Consider the following 17,322-nt stretch of genomic DNA (forward strand, 5'->3'; position numbering starts at 1 on the left):
TGTGATTTTCTCGTATTATGTGTATTAATTCATGAATGTGTGTGTCACTAAAATGACATCACTGGATTAAATGTGTTTCATTTCAAATCTGCTGAGTTCCTTTAAGTAAAATAATACAGTATAATGCATCAGTTAGTTTATACATGATGCAGCGTTAGACTCAGCAGGTCTGTCTCTCCATCTCCATCCCTACCAATGAACCAGTCCTGCTCCCACTGAACAAGGAGCTGAACAGCATTGTGTTCAATGACATGTCAGCTGCTAGAACTGCAGGAGATCTGTGGGGATTTATTTTGTGATCAGGATAAATAATGAAAGCTGAGCTAAATCATTTTCAGTGAGATGAGTCAGTCTGTATTAAAGTTACTGCTAATGTTAAAATAATACCTTTAAGTCACGTGACCAAGGTGTGTCTCCATGACTTTGATGCAGACTGAAATGTGGTTGTTTACTGACATCTAGTGGTTCTGATACACAACTGCAGGTAATCTGAGTCAATATTCTGCAGGATTCAGTGATGTTTGATGGTTTCTGTGGTGAATGAAGTTAATTTAAATCAACAACACGTTGGAAGATCAAATGTTGGTTACTATATGAGTACAAATGGTATAAATTTACAGGATATATTATCATATACACATTATTTTTACAGGTTATACTTTGTGATTTTCCAGCTGTGTGTGTGTGTCCTCCACAGACACACACCATACCATACTAGAATATACATCATTATGCATTTCATACACATGTCTAATAGCATTTGCCAAAATTAAATCAACTCTTACTTTTAGCACATAGTACCCAAAAAATATGACACTACAATACCACAGCAAGCCTTCAGGGGTCTAGTGGAGTCCAGGCCTCGATGGGTCAGGGATCAACAAAATAATAGGCTGGTGGTCAAAATGTTATGCCTGATCGGTGTATATGGCGGGAGATTTAATTGTTTGTAATTTTGGCCTTTGCTCAGCCTGATGTTAAATGTGAGCTGTAAAAATCTCGTAACGATTTGACTTATGTGATACAGATTTTGATGGGTAGCTTCTAGTTTTCATAAAAGTGCAGCATCACCAGGTTGATTTCAGGTCAGAATTTGAACAATGAAAACAATAAACATATATGATTGTTTCATGTGATTCCCATCCTAAAACCTGTTCCAGACTCTGAGTTGATGGGTGTGGAGGAGGTTCAGTAAATGAAGAAGTGAGTTTTGGGTTGTTTTTTCACTGTCACATCTTTCATTCATGTCGTAGAGGAAGCAAAAGATGGATTCAGTTCAAGCAGCAGCGGTTTAAACAGAGAAAATGTTTCACGTTAAAGATACAATCAAAAGTAAAATCCTGCTTGATTTGGTCTAAACTCAATAAAGAAATGAGGCCCAGCTTTGTCTTGTGATACAGAGGAAATAAAAGAGAGCATGTGTTTGAATGGTCTGGTTTTACAATCAGCTTTACAGCCATAAATGTGCAGCCAAAGAGACAAAGTCAGTCACTCAGTCACTTCCTCCACCAGTAAACAGCCTCAACACTCTGCACATCAAGTAAGATCCAATTTTGAATGTTTTTAATGTTTTTAGAAGCTATTAACTCATATCATTATATTATCAGTGATTACTGTAAGAAGCAACTGGATTAGAAATGAAAACATCATTTAAGTTGTAGAAGAGAAGCCCAACGAGCAAAAACTACAAAATGTGTTGAATATCTGAATGTTTTGTGGCAGATTACTGTTAGTTTTCTTGTTTTTAAGGAGAGACTGCAGCATCTGATCTAAAAATTTCACTGTTAAAGGTCTGTTTTTGTAATGACTAGTTGCCATTTGACTGAAGTGCCAGTTTTTTTTAGAAGCAAATACTTTGAAAATTCAGTAATTAATTTAAACAGTTGGATTAATAAGCTGGCTGAGTTTACAGGGATCAGGACTGAATGCAAAAAAATTCAATCTTTTCAACCATTTTAAAAGAACTATTAAAATAAGTTTATATAAATTGAGTTAACAAGTGATATTAAAGCCACAGGTTGAAGGTAGAGTTACTCAAATCGTGTGATTCCTCTCAAATAGTCTTGATTTTAAGGAACGTCAACTTTAAGTAATATTTTTTTCCAGCGTTCCTGTTCGCTTTATACAAATGCAAACTGTTTAAGCACAGTTTTGCATTAATATTTACTGTTTTCTGTGATCTGAGTCAAAGAAAACTGAAAAGGTGAAAGAAACGTCATGGTGGCAGATGGTTTAGGAGTAATTTTTTGCACTTGAACCGAAATTAGCAAACCAGTTTAAAGGGACAATTTCAAGTTCAGAGTCAAGATTCAAAACAATGAATCCAACAGTTTGAATCAGTGTAGTTGAGTTATGACAACTTCTACAGTAATTACTACACTGAGTGAAGGGAATTAGCTGCACTACTTTAAATGACTGAATACTTGACAGCATCAGCACATGTTTTGAAGGTTTTTATGACCTGGAATCAAGTTATTGAGCCAATTTAATTCATTTACTACTTGGACTGTGTTTTAAATCAATTAACACAGAAATCTGAATTGAAATTACAGACATACAGTGGCGTGAAAAAGTATGTGCCCCCCTTCAGGAACCTTCTATGTTTTCATCTTTGTCACATTTAAATATTTCAGCCTAAAAACCTCCAAGAACATTTTGTTGCAGTGTTACAAACCAGTGTGGGGAAATGACCCTTTAAATTTTATGGTTGTAGGTGTGTTTTATAGAGCGGATTAAAAATGAACCCAATAATCTGTTTTATGTATTTTTATGAGCAGTTGAGAGGAAAAAAACATCCAGCACAAAGGTGATATGTGATAAACACATCGGTGTGAGAAGGTATTTGCTCCCAAAATCTTCAGTTTTTCAGGGACTGAATGAAAAACATTGAAAAAAGAACCATTTTAAATGTATTATTGATTCAAGTTGATCTAAATTGGGTTAACAGGTGATATTAAATTCAGAGGCTGAAGTTAGAAATCATTTGATTTCTCAAATGTTCATAATTTTAAGGAAAATCTATTTTAGGTTTGCATCCCCTACAGAAATCTTCAATTTTTGCATATTTGTCACACTGAAATGTTCCAGACCATCAAACTAATTTTGATATTAGACAAAGATAACTCAAGAAAACACAAAATGCAGTTTTTAAATCATGATTTCATTTACTGAAGGAAAAATATTGTCCAGCCCATCTTGCCCGATGTGAAAAAGTAATTGCCCCCTTAGCTACCAATCTACCAAATGACCAAATTCATTCATCAGTTGGGTTCAGTTTCTCCATCCACACTCACATATGATTACTGCCAGGCTTGTTGAACCTAAACGTCACTAAATAGAACCTGTCTTCATTGTGAAGTAGCTAAAGGCTCTGAAAAAGCAGCACATGATGCCACCACGTTCTAAAGAGATTCAAGAACAGATGAGGAACAAAGTCATTGACATTCATCAGTCTGGAGGGTTCCAAAGCCATTGCTGAGGCTCTGGGACTCCAGAGAACCACAGTGAGAGACATTATCCACAAATGGAGAAACATGGAACAGTGGAGAACCTTCCCAGGAGTGGACCAACCACCAACATTTCTCCAAGACCAATTTTATTCATGTAGTGCAGATTCACAACATATGCCATCTCAAAGCCCTTACTTTAGTAAGGCACAGATCTTACGAATTACAAACAGAGAACAGAGAAAACCCAACAATCCAAAGTTGCCTTTGGATTCCCTCTACGTGATGGTGGGAAACAAATTTTAAAAACTCTGAGATAGGGAAAATAAAAACCTTTGACAGAACCAGACCCAGGGAAGGCGGCCATCTGCCCTGACCGGTTGGTGAGATTGGGGAGCCCAGTGCATCATGGGAATCCCCCAGCAGTCTAAACCTATAGTAGCATGACTAAGGGACAGCTCAGGTGATCTATAGCCTTGATGATATAGGAAATTTTTGGGACATCCTGGTATTAAGAAATTACAGTAATCCCGCCTAGAAGTTAAAAATGCAGAGACTAGTTTCTCAGCATCACTCTGAGACAAGATGTTCCTGATTTTTACAATATTACGCAGATGAAAGAAAATTATCCTACAAACTTATTTTATATGTATGTTGAACGACACATCCTGATCAAAAATAACTCCAAGGTTTTAACAGTAGAACTGGAGGCTAAGGCAATGACATTGAGAGTAACTATCTGGTTAGATAAATGTGTTTCTGGGGTGTTTAGGGCTAAATACAATAAACTCAGCTTTGTCTGAATGTAAATGAAGAAAATTATAGGTCATTCAGGCCTTTATGTCCTTTAGACATGCCTGGAGTTTGACTAACTGATTGTTTTCCTTTGGTTTCATAGACAAGTAAAACTGGGTGTCATCTGCATAACACTGGAAATTTATGCAGAGTTTCCTAATAATCCCGCCAAACGGGAGCATATACAAAGTGAATAATATTGGCCCTTTCATAGAATCCTGTGAGCCCCAATTCCACAATAAGAAGGACTCTGGGAGGAAATTAATCCATCGGAGAGTTGGAAGGATCAAACCACTACTGACCAACATAAAGGTTCATCTGGTATTTGCAAAAAAATATCTGGATGAGCTCCAAGATTTTTGGGATAACATCCTGTGGACTGATGAGTCAAAGGTGGAACTTTCTGGAAGACATGGGTCCGTTCCATCTGGTATGAAGCTAATACTGCATTCCACAAGAAGAACATGATACCAGCAGTGAAACATGGTGGTGGTAGTGTGATGGTTGGAGGACCTGGACGACTTGTCATCACTGATGGAGCCATGAATTCTGCTCTCTATCAGAAAATCCTCCTGGAGAACATCCACCATCAGTTCATGACCTAAAGCTCAACATTAATGGTTTATGCAGCAAGACAAAGACCCAAAGACCACAAGCAAGTCCACCTCTGAGTGGCTCAGAAAGAACTAAATGAAGGTTCTGGAGTCAAAGTCTGGACTTGAATCTAATTGAGATTCTGTGACAAGACCTTAAGAGGACAGTTCATGATCTGAAACCCTCTAATATGACTGAATTAAAACTATTCTGCAGAGAAAAGTGGACCAACATTTCCACCAGAAAGAACCAAATGTTGGTTCTGGTATGGCCGAATAAAAGTCTGGACTTTTAAAATTTTTTCTTTAGCCTTTATTTAACCAGGTTGATCTTGTTGAGATACAATGACCTCTTTTTCAAGGGAAGCATGGCCAAGACAACAGCTAGAGAAACATTACCGTACAGCAACAACTCACTCAACAAACTTGACTTAGGCTTGAATCTAATTGAGATTCTGTGACAAAACCGTAAGAGGACAGTTCATGATCTAAATCCACCTAATGTGACTGAATTCAAACTATTCTGCAGAGAAGAGTGGACTAGAATTCCTCCATGGTGATGGAAAAGACTGATCACAAGCTGGATCAAAGATTTAACGGCAGGTGTTGCCTCTGAACCAGTTATTAGGTTCAAGGAGGCAATTATTTTTTTTTTACAGGGTGATACAGGTTTGTGGGTTATCTCTGTCTAATATTCAATAAACATCAATATTAGTTTGGTGGTCTGGAACATGTTTGTATGAGAATTATGCAACAATAGAAGAAATACTTTTTTTTCACAGCTCTGTATTTTGCAGGTGGTGTTTAAAATGTTGTTCTTTCTCTGTCCTCCAGCAGGTCGACAACTGAGACCAACACATCATGAAGACCAGATCCAGCAGTTTGGAATCCATCCAGGAGGCAGCAATGTTCAGATCAACAGGTGTTGTCGGAAACCCGTACCTGGCAGGAGGATTCCTGATGGTAACCTCCCTGCTGGGCTTCCTCATCATCATCGGGGCTTTCTGGTACAATCGACGCAATCTCAGCCTTCTTAAAAGATCCTGCATCATATCCTGCTCCTACCAGCAAAACTGCCTCGTGGGTGTTCAACTCGTCTACAAGTCCCTAGTGTCTCTGCTCTTCATGGACGCTCTGAATCTGATCGTGGCAATAATCTTTGGAGCCTCACTGGTTCAATTGTCTTGCAATGATGTAATCAGGTGTGATTATGTTGAAATCACATGGTTCCTGTCCAGGTGGTTTGGAGTGATTATTCATCTTGTGAATGCCTCATTGTCCATCTATCATCTGTGTCAGCCACTGAGTGTAACCAGGGTTCGCATCACCTACTCATTCATTTCTCTACTGATTATCATTGTGGTTCCACTTTATCTGTATGTCACCAAAGCGGCCATATTCACTTTGGCCGCTTTCATGTTTCTGTTTGCTCTGTCCGTCATTGTAACATCTACAGAGTCTACCTCGTCCCCGTCCACAGACACCCTGAAGAAACTGATCGTGGTAGTTGCAATGTGCAACTTCCTGGTTGTCTACGTTCCCACTTTCATTGTTCAGTGCCTCCTTTACACTGCAGTCCACGATGAGGACTTCGAGAAATATACAACTGCTTATGCAAATGTTCAGGTTTTCACAAACTTTCGCCTCATTTTCGATGGACTCCAGTGTGCTTTAATCCTGAAATTGCCTTCTGGAGAAGAACAGCAACAACAGTTGGGTTTCCCAAATCCAGGATACACTGTGTCTACAAATGTAAATCAATAATGAGCAAAATTATGTCTCCACACCACAAAAATCAATGTGCATCCCAACCACTGATAGATAATCGAGAATTGTGTCATTATTCTGAATTATTACTGTCATCATAGATTGTACTTGTTGGACAGAAGGATGCAGCACCTACTTTATTCAAGTAAATCCTGAAATCAAACATTAAAATCAGTGTTTCACCCTCTGTGTCTGATTTAAAATCCAGTATAAATCAAGAAGAAATGTGTGAATGCTTTCATAATGTGCTGGCAGTGGGGAGCTGCAGAAAATGAAGTTGATGGAAATAGCAGCAACTTTGAAAACTTTTCAAAATAAAACATCTGTTCAATATGTTGGTTTGTCCAATCATTTAAAGGTGGAGGGCACATCTAAAATATGTTGTAATTCCTACAATGTTCACCTGATCTGTTACGGGGCGAAGCAGGAGAAGCCAAGTGCAGGCACACAGAAAACTGGCAGACAGGTGAATTTACGGAAAAGGATTTATTCAACCAAATAACTAAACTAATACAGAAAAGGGAAAAACAAACCAGGAGATAAATTAAGCCGAATCTAACACTAAAAGAAACAATACTACTAAATCTACAAAAACCACAAAACCAAACAGGAATAAACTGAACCAAACAACACAGCAATGTACTTACAAAAAACCAGGGGAAAACAGAACTAAGGGCTAGGCAGGCTCAGGGAATCAGAAGCTATTGGGGAAACAAAACTGGCGTACTGAAGACTGGGGAGTATCCAAGAACAAACAGAAGTTAAACAGAGTCCACGAGAGGGAAATCCAGGATGGGGGAATCAGTGTAGTCCAAGGGCTGAAGCTGACAGGGGGTAGGAGGCTTGGTGGGGAGAAACAGAATCCAGGAATGCAAAGGAAGCCATGAAGGGATGTGAATCTATGATCCAGCAGGGAGTGAATGAACGGGCAGAGCTTAAATAGGTAGAGGTGAGGTGGAGAACAGGTGAATGGTGTGAACTGATTGCTGCAGCTGAAACTCATTGTAGCAATCAGCAAACCAGAGTGCAGGCAGGTGAAGCAGGGAGAGAGACAGGGAGAGAGAGAGAGACAGGAGGGAGAGAGACAGGGAGAGAGAGAGAGACATGAGGGAGAGGTGACAGACAGAGGGAGCCAGAGAGAGAGACAGGTCAACACAGAAACAGATGAGGAACAATGGGAGAAAAGAGAAAAGGAGGAAGAAGGGCAGAGGCTGGAGCAGGATCATAACATGATCTGAATATAAATACCCTCAAAAGCTGAAAGTCTGCACTTAAAGCACACCTGGACTGTTTCATTTCCTATCTTGGTCATTTGGTAGGTTGGTAGCTCAAGGGGCAATTACTTTTTCACATGGACAGTGTTTTTCTTTCAATCAATGAAATCAAGCAATCATTTGAAAACTGCATTTTGTGTTTTCTTGTGTTTTCTTTGTCTCATATTAAAATTAGTTTGAAGATCTGAAACATTTAAGAGTAACAAATATGCAAAAATAGAAGATTTCTGGAGGTGGGCAAATATTTTTTCCAAGCACCAATTAATTTAAACTCAAATTTCGTTGTTAATTGATTTAAATCGCATTCCTAGTTGTACTAAATTTGTTAAATTGTCTTAATAGCTTGATTCCAAGTCATAAAAACCTTCAAAACCTGTGCTGATGCTGTCAAGTATTCAGTCATTTAAAGTAGTGCAGCTAATTCCCTTCAATCAGTGTATTAATTACTGTAGAAGTTTTCATGACTCAACTACGCTGATGCAAACTGTTGCATTCATTGTTTTGAATTTTGAATGTCAACTAGAAATTGTCCTTTTAACTGGTTTGCCAATTTTGGCGAAAGTGCAAATAAATGCTCCTTCATCGTCTGACACCATGAAGTTTTTTTTTTTTAACCTTTTCAGTTTTCTTTGATTAAGATCACAGAAAACACCAAGTATTAATGCTAAATTTTGATTTAGCATTTTGGATTCACATAAACCAAACAGGAACGTTGGAAAAATCGTATCTTAAAGCTAGTTGTTCTTCATTTATCAGACAGTTTTAGTTACTCTGAAGATGAAGATTTTACACAACAAGTTTTTAAAATACAACATACTATCAAACATAACGCTAGTTTTTTCCAGCTTTTTGCCTTCTGGTAAACACCTGTCAGATGTCAGTGAGCTGCTTCAAGCTCTACTAAAATAGACAAATTAGAGAAAAAGTTTTTTCAAAAAATGAGAACATTTTTGTGTATTTGAACTTTCCCTTCCCATGAATCATGTGAAAACCTCTCACATTTATCTGTGCATAATCCGACACACTGATGCTTCATTATTAATAGAATCACCGTTCAGGCGTAACACTGATCACTGACAGGTGAAGTGAATAACACTGATTATCTCTTCATCATGGCTCCTGTTAGTGGGTTGGATATATCAGGCAGCAAGTGAACATTTATCCTCAAAGTTGATGGTAGAAGCAGAAAAAATGGACAAGCATGAGGATGTGAATCAGTTTGACAAGACGACAGGTTCAGAGCATCTCCACAACTGCAGCTCTTGTGGGGTGTTCCTGGTCTGCAGTGGTCAAGATCTATCAAAAGTGGTCCAATGCGATGCCCAGATAGCTCCACTGGTTGAGTGGGCGACCCATGACTTCTCCCCACGTTTCCTGCCTCCTCTCCACTGTCTACTACAATAAAGGCTAAAAATTTAAAGAAAAACAAAGCAAAAAGTGGTCCAAGGAAGGAACAGTGGTGAACCAGTAACAGGGTAATGGGCAGTCAAGACTCACTGATGCATGTGGGGAGGAAGGCTGGCCATGTGGTCCAATCCAACAGACCAGCTACTGTTGGTCAGATTGCTGAAGAAGTCAATGCTGGTTCTCATAGAAAGGTGTCAGAAAACACAGAGAATCACGGTTTATGTATGGAGCTGCATAGATAGACCAGTCAGGGTGTCCATGCTGACCTCTGTGCACCGCTGAAAGACCAACAATGGACACATGAACTGGACCATGGAGCAATGGAAGAAGGCGTCCTGGTCTGATGAATCACATTTTCTTTTACATCACATGGATGTCCAGGTGTGTCGCTCACCTGAGGAACACATGGCACCAGGATGCACTATGGGAAGAAGGCCAGCTGGTGGAGACAGTGTGATGCTTTGGGCAATATTCTGCTGGGAAACCTTGGGTCCTGCCATCCATGTAGATGCTACTTTGACATGAACCACCTATCTAAGCATTGTTGCAGACCATGTAGACCCTTTTATGGAAACAGTATTCCCTAATGACTGTGGCCTCTTTCAGCAGGATAATGCACTGTGCCACAAAGCAACAATGGTTCAGGAATGGTGTGAGGAGCACAACACAACATTATTACAGCACAACTACAGCACACCTTCAGGGTCTAGTAGAGTCCAGATACCACAGAACACCTTCAGGGATCTAGTGGAGTCCAGATACCACAGAACACCTTCAGGGGTCGAGTAGAGTCCAGATACCACAGAACACCGTCAGGGGTCTGGTGGAGTCCAGATACCACAGATCACCTTCAGGGGTCTAGTGGAGTCCAGATACCACAGATCACCTTCAGGGATCTAGTGGAGTCCAGATACCACAGATCACCTTCAGAGGTCTAGTGGAGTCCAGATACCACAGATCACCTTCAGGGGTCTAGTGGAGTCCAGATACCACAGATCACCTTCAGGGGTCTAGTGGAGTCCAGATACCACAGAACACCTTCAGGGGTCTAGTAGAGTCTAGATACCACAGAACACCTTCAGGGATCTAGTGGAGTCCAGATACCACAGAACACCTTCAGGGGTCGAGTAGAGTCCAGATACCACAGAACACCTTCAGGGGTCTAGTGGAGTCCAGATACCACAGAACACCTTCAGGGGTCTGGTGGAGTCCAGATACCACAGAACACCTTCAGGGGTCTGGTGGAGTCCAGATACCACAGATCACCTTCAGGGGTCTAGTGGAATCCAGGTCTCAATGGGTCAGGAACCAACACAATATTAGGCAGGTGGCCATAATGTGATGTGTGATTGGTGTATATCGAGGGAGATTTATTTGGTTGCAATTTTGACCTTTGCTCAGCCTGATTTTAAATTTGAGCTGTAAAACTATGAAGACTATTTGATTTACATAATGTAGATTTTGATAAGTAGCTTCTAGTCTTAATAAAAGTGCAGCATCACCGGGTTGATTTCAGGTCAGAGTTTTATTGATGATTTCCAAGCAATAAAAACAATAAACATACAATTGTTTCAAGTATTTGCCGTCAAGACCTGTTCCAGACTCTGAGCTGATAGTTGTGGAGGAGGTTCAATAAATGAAGAAGTGACTTTTGGAGTAAGATAGCTATCTTACTCCATAACTTTTGGGTTGTTTTTTCACATCACATCTTTAATTCATGTTGTAGAGGAAGCAAAAGATGGATTCAGTTCAAGCAGCAGCGGTTTAAACAGAGAAAATCTTTCACATTAACAGATGCAATCAAAAGTAAAATCCTGCTTGATTTGGTCTAAACTCAATAAAGAAATGAGGTCAAGGTTTGTCTGGTGATACAAAGGAAATAATGTGTTTGAATGGTCTAGTTATACAATCAGCTTTACAGCCATAAATGTGCATCCAAAGAGACAAAGTCCGTCACTCAGTTGCTTCCTCCACCAGTAAACAGCCTCAACGCTTCGCACATCAAGTAAGACCCAATTTTGAATGTTTTCAGTGTTTTTAGAAATGATTTAACACCTTGATGATAAATACCAAGTAGATGAGAGTTTGAAATAATGACTTTAGTCCAAGTTTTGTCAGTTGTTAAGTGTAATCATCTTCATTTTCTCTGTGATTGCTGTAAAAAACAACTGGATTAGAAGTGAAAACATCTTTAAAGTTGTAGAAGAGAAGCCCGATGAGCAAAAAGTACAAAATGTGTTGAATATCTGAATGTTTTGCTGCAGATTACTATTAGTTTTCTGGATTTTAAGGAAAGACTGCAGCATTTGATCTGAAAACTTCACTTTTACATGTCTGCTGTTGTAATGACTCATTGTGGTCTGAATGAAGTTACTTTAAACGTCAGTTTTTTTTCAGCAGCAAATAATTTGAAAGATCAACCATCAATTTAAAGAGTTGGATTAATGAGCTGGTTGAGCTTAAAAGGATCAGGACTGAATGTGACATGCTGGAAAAACATAAACTTTTTTCAACCATTTTAAAAGAATTATTAAATTAAGTTGATTTAAATTCAGTAACAAGTGATATTAAAGCCACAGGCTGAAATTCGAGCTCTCGAAATCTTGTGATTCCTTTCAAATTGTCTTAATTTTAAGGAACGTCAACTTTAAGTAATATTTTTTTCACCATTCCTGTTTGCTTTATGCAAATGCAAAATGTTAATACACAGTATTCTTTTTATGCTAGCTGTTTTCTGTGATCTTAGTCAAAGAAAACTGGAAAGGTTAATGAAACGTCATGGTGTCAGACTCTGAATTAGTTTTTTTTTTTGCACTTGAACCGAAAGGAACAAACCAGTTAAAAGGAAAATTTCAAGTTGACATTCAAAATTCAAAACAATGAATGCAACAGTTTGAATCAGTGTAACTGAGTTATGACAACTTCTACAGTAATTACTACACTGAGTGAAGGGAATTAGCTGCACTACTTTAAATGACTTCATACTTGACAGCATCAGCACAGGTTTTAAGGTTTTTATGACTTGGAATCAAGTTATTGAGCCAATTTAATTCATTTACGACAACCTGAATTGTGTTTTAAATCAATAAATGCAGAAATCTGAGTTCAAATTACAGACATACAGTGGAGTGAGAAAGTATTTGTACCCCCTTCAGAAACCTTCTATTTTTGCACATTTGTCACATTTAAATGTTTCAGCATAAAAACCTCCAAGAACATTTTGCTGCAATGTTACACAACAGTGTGGGGAAACATGCCTTTAAATTTTATGGCTGTAGGTGTGTTTTATAGAGCGGATCACAAATGAACACAATTATCAGTTTTATGGCTTTTTATGAGCAGGGGAGAGGGGATAAAAACATCCAGCACAAAGGTGATATGTGATAAACACAGTGCTGTGAGAAAGAACCATCCCCCACCTCCACACACAGAAATCTTCGATTCTTGGAAATTTATCAAACTGAAATGTTCCAGATCATCAAACTAATTTTGATATCAGACAAACATAAGTCAAGAAAACACAAAATGAAGTTTTTAAATCATGATTTCATTTATTGAAGGAAAAATACTGTCCAGTCCATCTTGTCCGATGTGAAAAAGTAATTGCCCCCTTAGCTACCAATCTACCAAATGACCAAATTCATTCATCAGTTGGGTTCAGTTTCTCCATCCACACTCACATCTGATTACTGCCAGGCTTGCTGAACCTAAACATCACTAAATAGAACCTGTCTTCATTGTGAAGTAGCTAAAGGCTCTGAAAAAGCAGCACATGATGCCACGTTCTAAAGAGATTCAAGAACAGATGAGGAACAAAGTCATTGACATTCATCAGTCTGGAGGGTTCCAAAGCCATTGCTGAGGCTCTGGGACTCCAAAGAACCACAGTGAGAGACATTATCCACAAATGGAGAAACATGGAACAGTGGAGAACCTTCCCAGGAGTGGACCAACCACCAACATTTCTCCAAGAGCATCAACATCTAATCCAGGAGGTCACAGAAGAACCCAGAGGAACATCTAAAGATCTGCAGACCTCACTGGCCTCAGTTAAGGTCCATCTACATGATTGAAATTCAAATCAACTTCATTCATATAGTGCAGATTCACAACATATGTCATCTCAAAGCTCTTAGCATATTAAGGTACAGACCTTACAAATTATGAACAGAGAAAACCCAACAATCCAAAGTTGCCTTTGGATTCCCTCTGAGTGATGATGGGAAGGAACTAAAAAAAAAGCCTGAGATAGGGAGGCAGGAAAATAAAACCTCTGACCGAACCAGACCCAGGGAAGGCAGCCATCTGCCCTGAATGGTTGGTGAGATTGGGGAGCCCAGTGCATCATGGGAATCCCCCGACAGTCTAAACCTATAGCAGCATGACTAAATGACAGCGAGAGTGATCCTGATCAGCCCAAACTAGTTTTTACCCTAATCTTAAAGGGTAGGACGTGTCTACCTCCAGAATCCAAACTGGGAGCTGATTCCACAACAGAGGAGCAGATAACTGAAGGCTCTGCCTCCCATTCTGCTTCTGGAAACTCTGGGAACCACAAGTAAACCAGCAGTCTGACAGTGAAGGGTTCTGTTAGGATGATTTGGTACAATAAAGTCTTTAAGGTAACATGGAGCTTGGCCATTAAGAGTTTTATTTACCAGAAGCAGGATTTTAAATTCTATCCTGGATTTTACAGGGAGCCAAAGAAGAGAAGCTAATACAGGAGAAATATGATCTCTCTTACTGGTTCCTGTCAGAACTCTGGATGCAGCATTTTGTATCAGCTGGAGGTTTTTAGAGAAATATTGGGACATCCTGATAATACGGATTTACAATAATCCAGCCTAGGAGTTATAAATGCTTGGACTAGTTTCTCAGCATCACTCTGAGACAAGATGTTCCTGATTTTCACAATATTATGCAGATGAAAGAAAATTATCCTACAAACTTGTTTTATATGTATGTTGAACGAAACATCCTGATCAAAAATAACTCTGAGGTTTTTAACAGTCAAACTGGAGGCTAAGGCACTGACATCGAGAGTAACTATGTGGTTATATAAATGTGTTCTGGGGTGTTTAGGGCCAAATACGATAACTTCAGTTATGTCTGAATTTAAATGAAGAAATTATAGGTCATTCAGGCCTTTATGTCCTTCAGACATGCCTGGAGTTTGACTAACTGATTGGTTTCCTTTGGTTTCATAGACAAATAAAATTGGGTGTCATCTGCATAACATGGGAAATTTGCGCAGAGCTTCCTAATAATATTGCCAAAGGGGAGCATATACAAAGTGAATAATATTGGTCCTATCATAGAATCCTGTGAGCCCCAATTCCACAATAAGGAAGACTCTGGAGGGAATGGATCCATGGGAGAGATGGAAGGATCAAAACACTACTGACCAAAAAGAACGTGAAGGTTCACCTGGTTTATGCAAAAGAAAGTATGTCTGGATGAGCTCCAAAACTTTTGGGATAACATCCTGCTAAAAGCTAATACTGCATTCCACAAGAAGAACATGATACCAGCAGTGAAACATGGTGGTGATAGTGTGATGGTTGGAGGACCTGGACGACTTGTCATCACTGATGGAGCCATGAATTCTGCTCTCTATCAGAAAATCCTCCTGGAGAACATCCACCATCAGTTCATGACCTAAAGCTCAACACTAATGGTTTATGCAGCAAGACAAAGACTCAAAGACCACAAGCAAGTCCACCTCTTAATGGCTCAGAAAGAACTAAATGAAGGTTCTGGAGTCAAAGTCTGGACTTGAATCTAATTGAGATTTTGTAACAAGACCTTAAGAGGACAGTTCATTATCTGAAACCATCTAATGTGACTGAATTAAAACTATTCTACAGAGAAAAGTGGACCAAGATTTCTCCATTATGATGAGAAAGACTGATCACAAGGTGGAACAAACATTTAACTGCAGTGGTTGCTGCCAAATCAGTTATTAGGTTCAGGGGTCAATTACTTTTTCACAGAGTGATACAGGTTTGTGGGTTATCTCTGTCTAATATTCAAATAAATATAAATATTAGTTTGATGATCTGGAACATTTAAGTGTGACAAATATGCAACAAGAAATTGAAGAAATACTTTTTCACAGCTCTGTATTTTGTAGATGGTGTTTAAATGATGTTCTTTCTCTGTCCTCCAGCAGGTCGACAACTGAGTCCAACACATCATGGAGACCAGTTCCAGAAGTCTGGAATCCATCCTGGAGGCAGCAATGCTCAGATCAGCAGGTGTTGTTGGAGACCCGTACCTGGCAGCAGGATACCTGATAGGAAGCTCCCTGCTGGGCCTCCTCATCATCATCGGGGTCTTCTGGTACCATCGCAGCAATCTCAGCCTTTTTAAAAGATCCTGCATCATGACCTTCACCTGCCAGGAAAACAGTCTCATGGGTGTTCAAGTCGTCTACAACTCTCTGATGACTCTGCTCAGCATGGATGCTGTGAATCTGATTGTGGCAATCATCTTGGGAGCTGAGATCGTTGGAAGGCTCTGCGATGGTGTAATCAACTGTCTCTCTGTTGAAATCACATGGTTCCTGTCCAGATGGTTTGGAGTGATTATTCATCTTCTGAATGCCTCGTTGTCCATCTATCATCTGTGTCATCAGCCACTGAGTGTAAACAGGGTTCGCATCGCCTACTCATTGATTGGTCTAATGATTGGCATTATAATTCCACTTTATCTGTATGTCACCAAAGCGGCCATATTCATTTTGGCCTCTTTCATGTTTCTGTTTGCTCTGTCCGTCATTGTAACATCTACAGCACCTACTTTGTCCCCGTCCACTTCTGCCCTGAAGAAACTGATCATGGTTGTTGCAATGTGCAACTTCCTGGTTGTCTACGTTCCCACTTTCATTGCTCAGTGCCTCCTTTGCACTGCAGTCTATGATCACGACCTTGTGAATTATGAAATTATTTATGCAAATGTTCAGGTTTTCACAAACTTTCACCTCCTTTTTGATGGATTCCTGTGTGCTTTAATCCTGAAGTTGCCTTCTGGAGAAGAACAGCAACAGCAGCAAGAACAGTGGCAGCAACAACAGCAACAAGAATTGGGTTTCCCAAATCCAGGATACACTGTGTCTACAACTGTAAATCAATAATGAGCAAAATTATGTCTCCACACCACAAATATCAATATGCATCCTAACCACTGATAGATAATCGAGAATTGTGTCATTATTTTGAATTATTCCTGCCTTCATGAACTGTATCTGTTGGACAGAAGGATGCAGCTCCTACTTTATTCATGTAAACCCTGAAATCACAGATGAAAATCAGCGTTTCACCCTCTGTGTCTGATTTAAAATCCAGCATAAAGCAAGAAAAAAATGTGTGAACACTTTCAGAATGTACTGGCAGTGGAGAGCTGTATAAAATGAAGTTGATGGAAATAGCAGCAACTTTGAAAACTTTTCAAAATAAAATATCTGTTCAATATGTTGGTTTGTTAATTACTTAAAGGTGGAGGGCACATCTAAAATATGTTGTAGTTCCTACAATGGTCGCCTGATTTGGATATAAACACCCTCAAGGCAACGGCTGCCAGCTGATTCATGGAGCCACCATGAGTTTTTCTCCTCTACTCTCATCACTTTGCTCTCCTTCACTTTCTTCCACTGCTCCTCCCTGTCTAATGTTACTTGTCTTATATGATTACATAAAACATTAACATTAGATAATTTAGACTCACATCACATCTGATTACAAGTGTAAACACAATTTTTTACCTAACCATCATTTATGAGTCAGTAAAAGGCTCATCATACCTGACTAGCATCATCTTCACCAGGTGTCTTTCTCTTCTCAGAGAAATACTTGAACAAGTGTCGTTGTTTCTCTGATGTCCGTGATGTTCAGGTGGAGAAGAAACGCCCGTTGACACTGACTTTCTTAATAAGAACTTTATTAAAAGAAAGAACAGTATCGTACAGACAGGAGCTGTCTGGAAGGATGTGGCCCAATGATCCTCCTCGAACAAAGACCAACGGTCAGTTTTTATACCTTC

At 39.3% G+C, this 17,322-nt stretch overlaps 2 protein-coding genes across 3 annotated transcripts; both read left to right on the forward strand.

Annotated features, from left to right (window-relative positions):
• Positions 1 to 1,154: 1,154 nt before the first annotated feature.
• Positions 1,155 to 6,932, forward strand: LOC118469530 (uncharacterized). The gene is made up of 2 exons (XM_035942827.2): positions 1,155 to 1,540; positions 5,669 to 6,932. Exon 2 carries the CDS (start codon positions 5,696 to 5,698, stop codon positions 6,596 to 6,598), a length of 903 nt encoding a protein of 300 aa, XP_035798720.2. The 5' UTR covers positions 1,155 to 1,540; positions 5,669 to 5,695; the 3' UTR covers positions 6,599 to 6,932.
• A 4,207-nt stretch (positions 6,933 to 11,139) lies between these two features.
• LOC118469144 (uncharacterized) lies at positions 11,140 to 16,754 on the forward strand. Of its 2 annotated transcripts, none has more exons than XM_035940806.2 (2): positions 11,140 to 11,287; positions 15,452 to 16,754. In XM_035940806.2, exon 2 carries the CDS (start codon positions 15,479 to 15,481, stop codon positions 16,415 to 16,417), a length of 939 nt encoding a protein of 312 aa, XP_035796699.2. In that variant the 5' UTR covers positions 11,140 to 11,287; positions 15,452 to 15,478; the 3' UTR covers positions 16,418 to 16,754. The 2 variants fall into 2 exon arrangements, with proteins under 2 accessions (XP_035796699.2, XP_035796700.2); XM_035940807.2 differs by having other exon boundaries at positions 11,202 to 11,287; positions 15,455 to 16,754.
• The last annotated feature ends 568 nt before the right edge of the window (positions 16,755 to 17,322 follow it).

This window comes from Amphiprion ocellaris, chromosome 23 (assembly GCF_022539595.1).
Source record: "Amphiprion ocellaris isolate individual 3 ecotype Okinawa chromosome 23, ASM2253959v1, whole genome shotgun sequence".
NCBI lineage: Eukaryota > Metazoa > Chordata > Actinopteri > Pomacentridae > Amphiprion > Amphiprion ocellaris.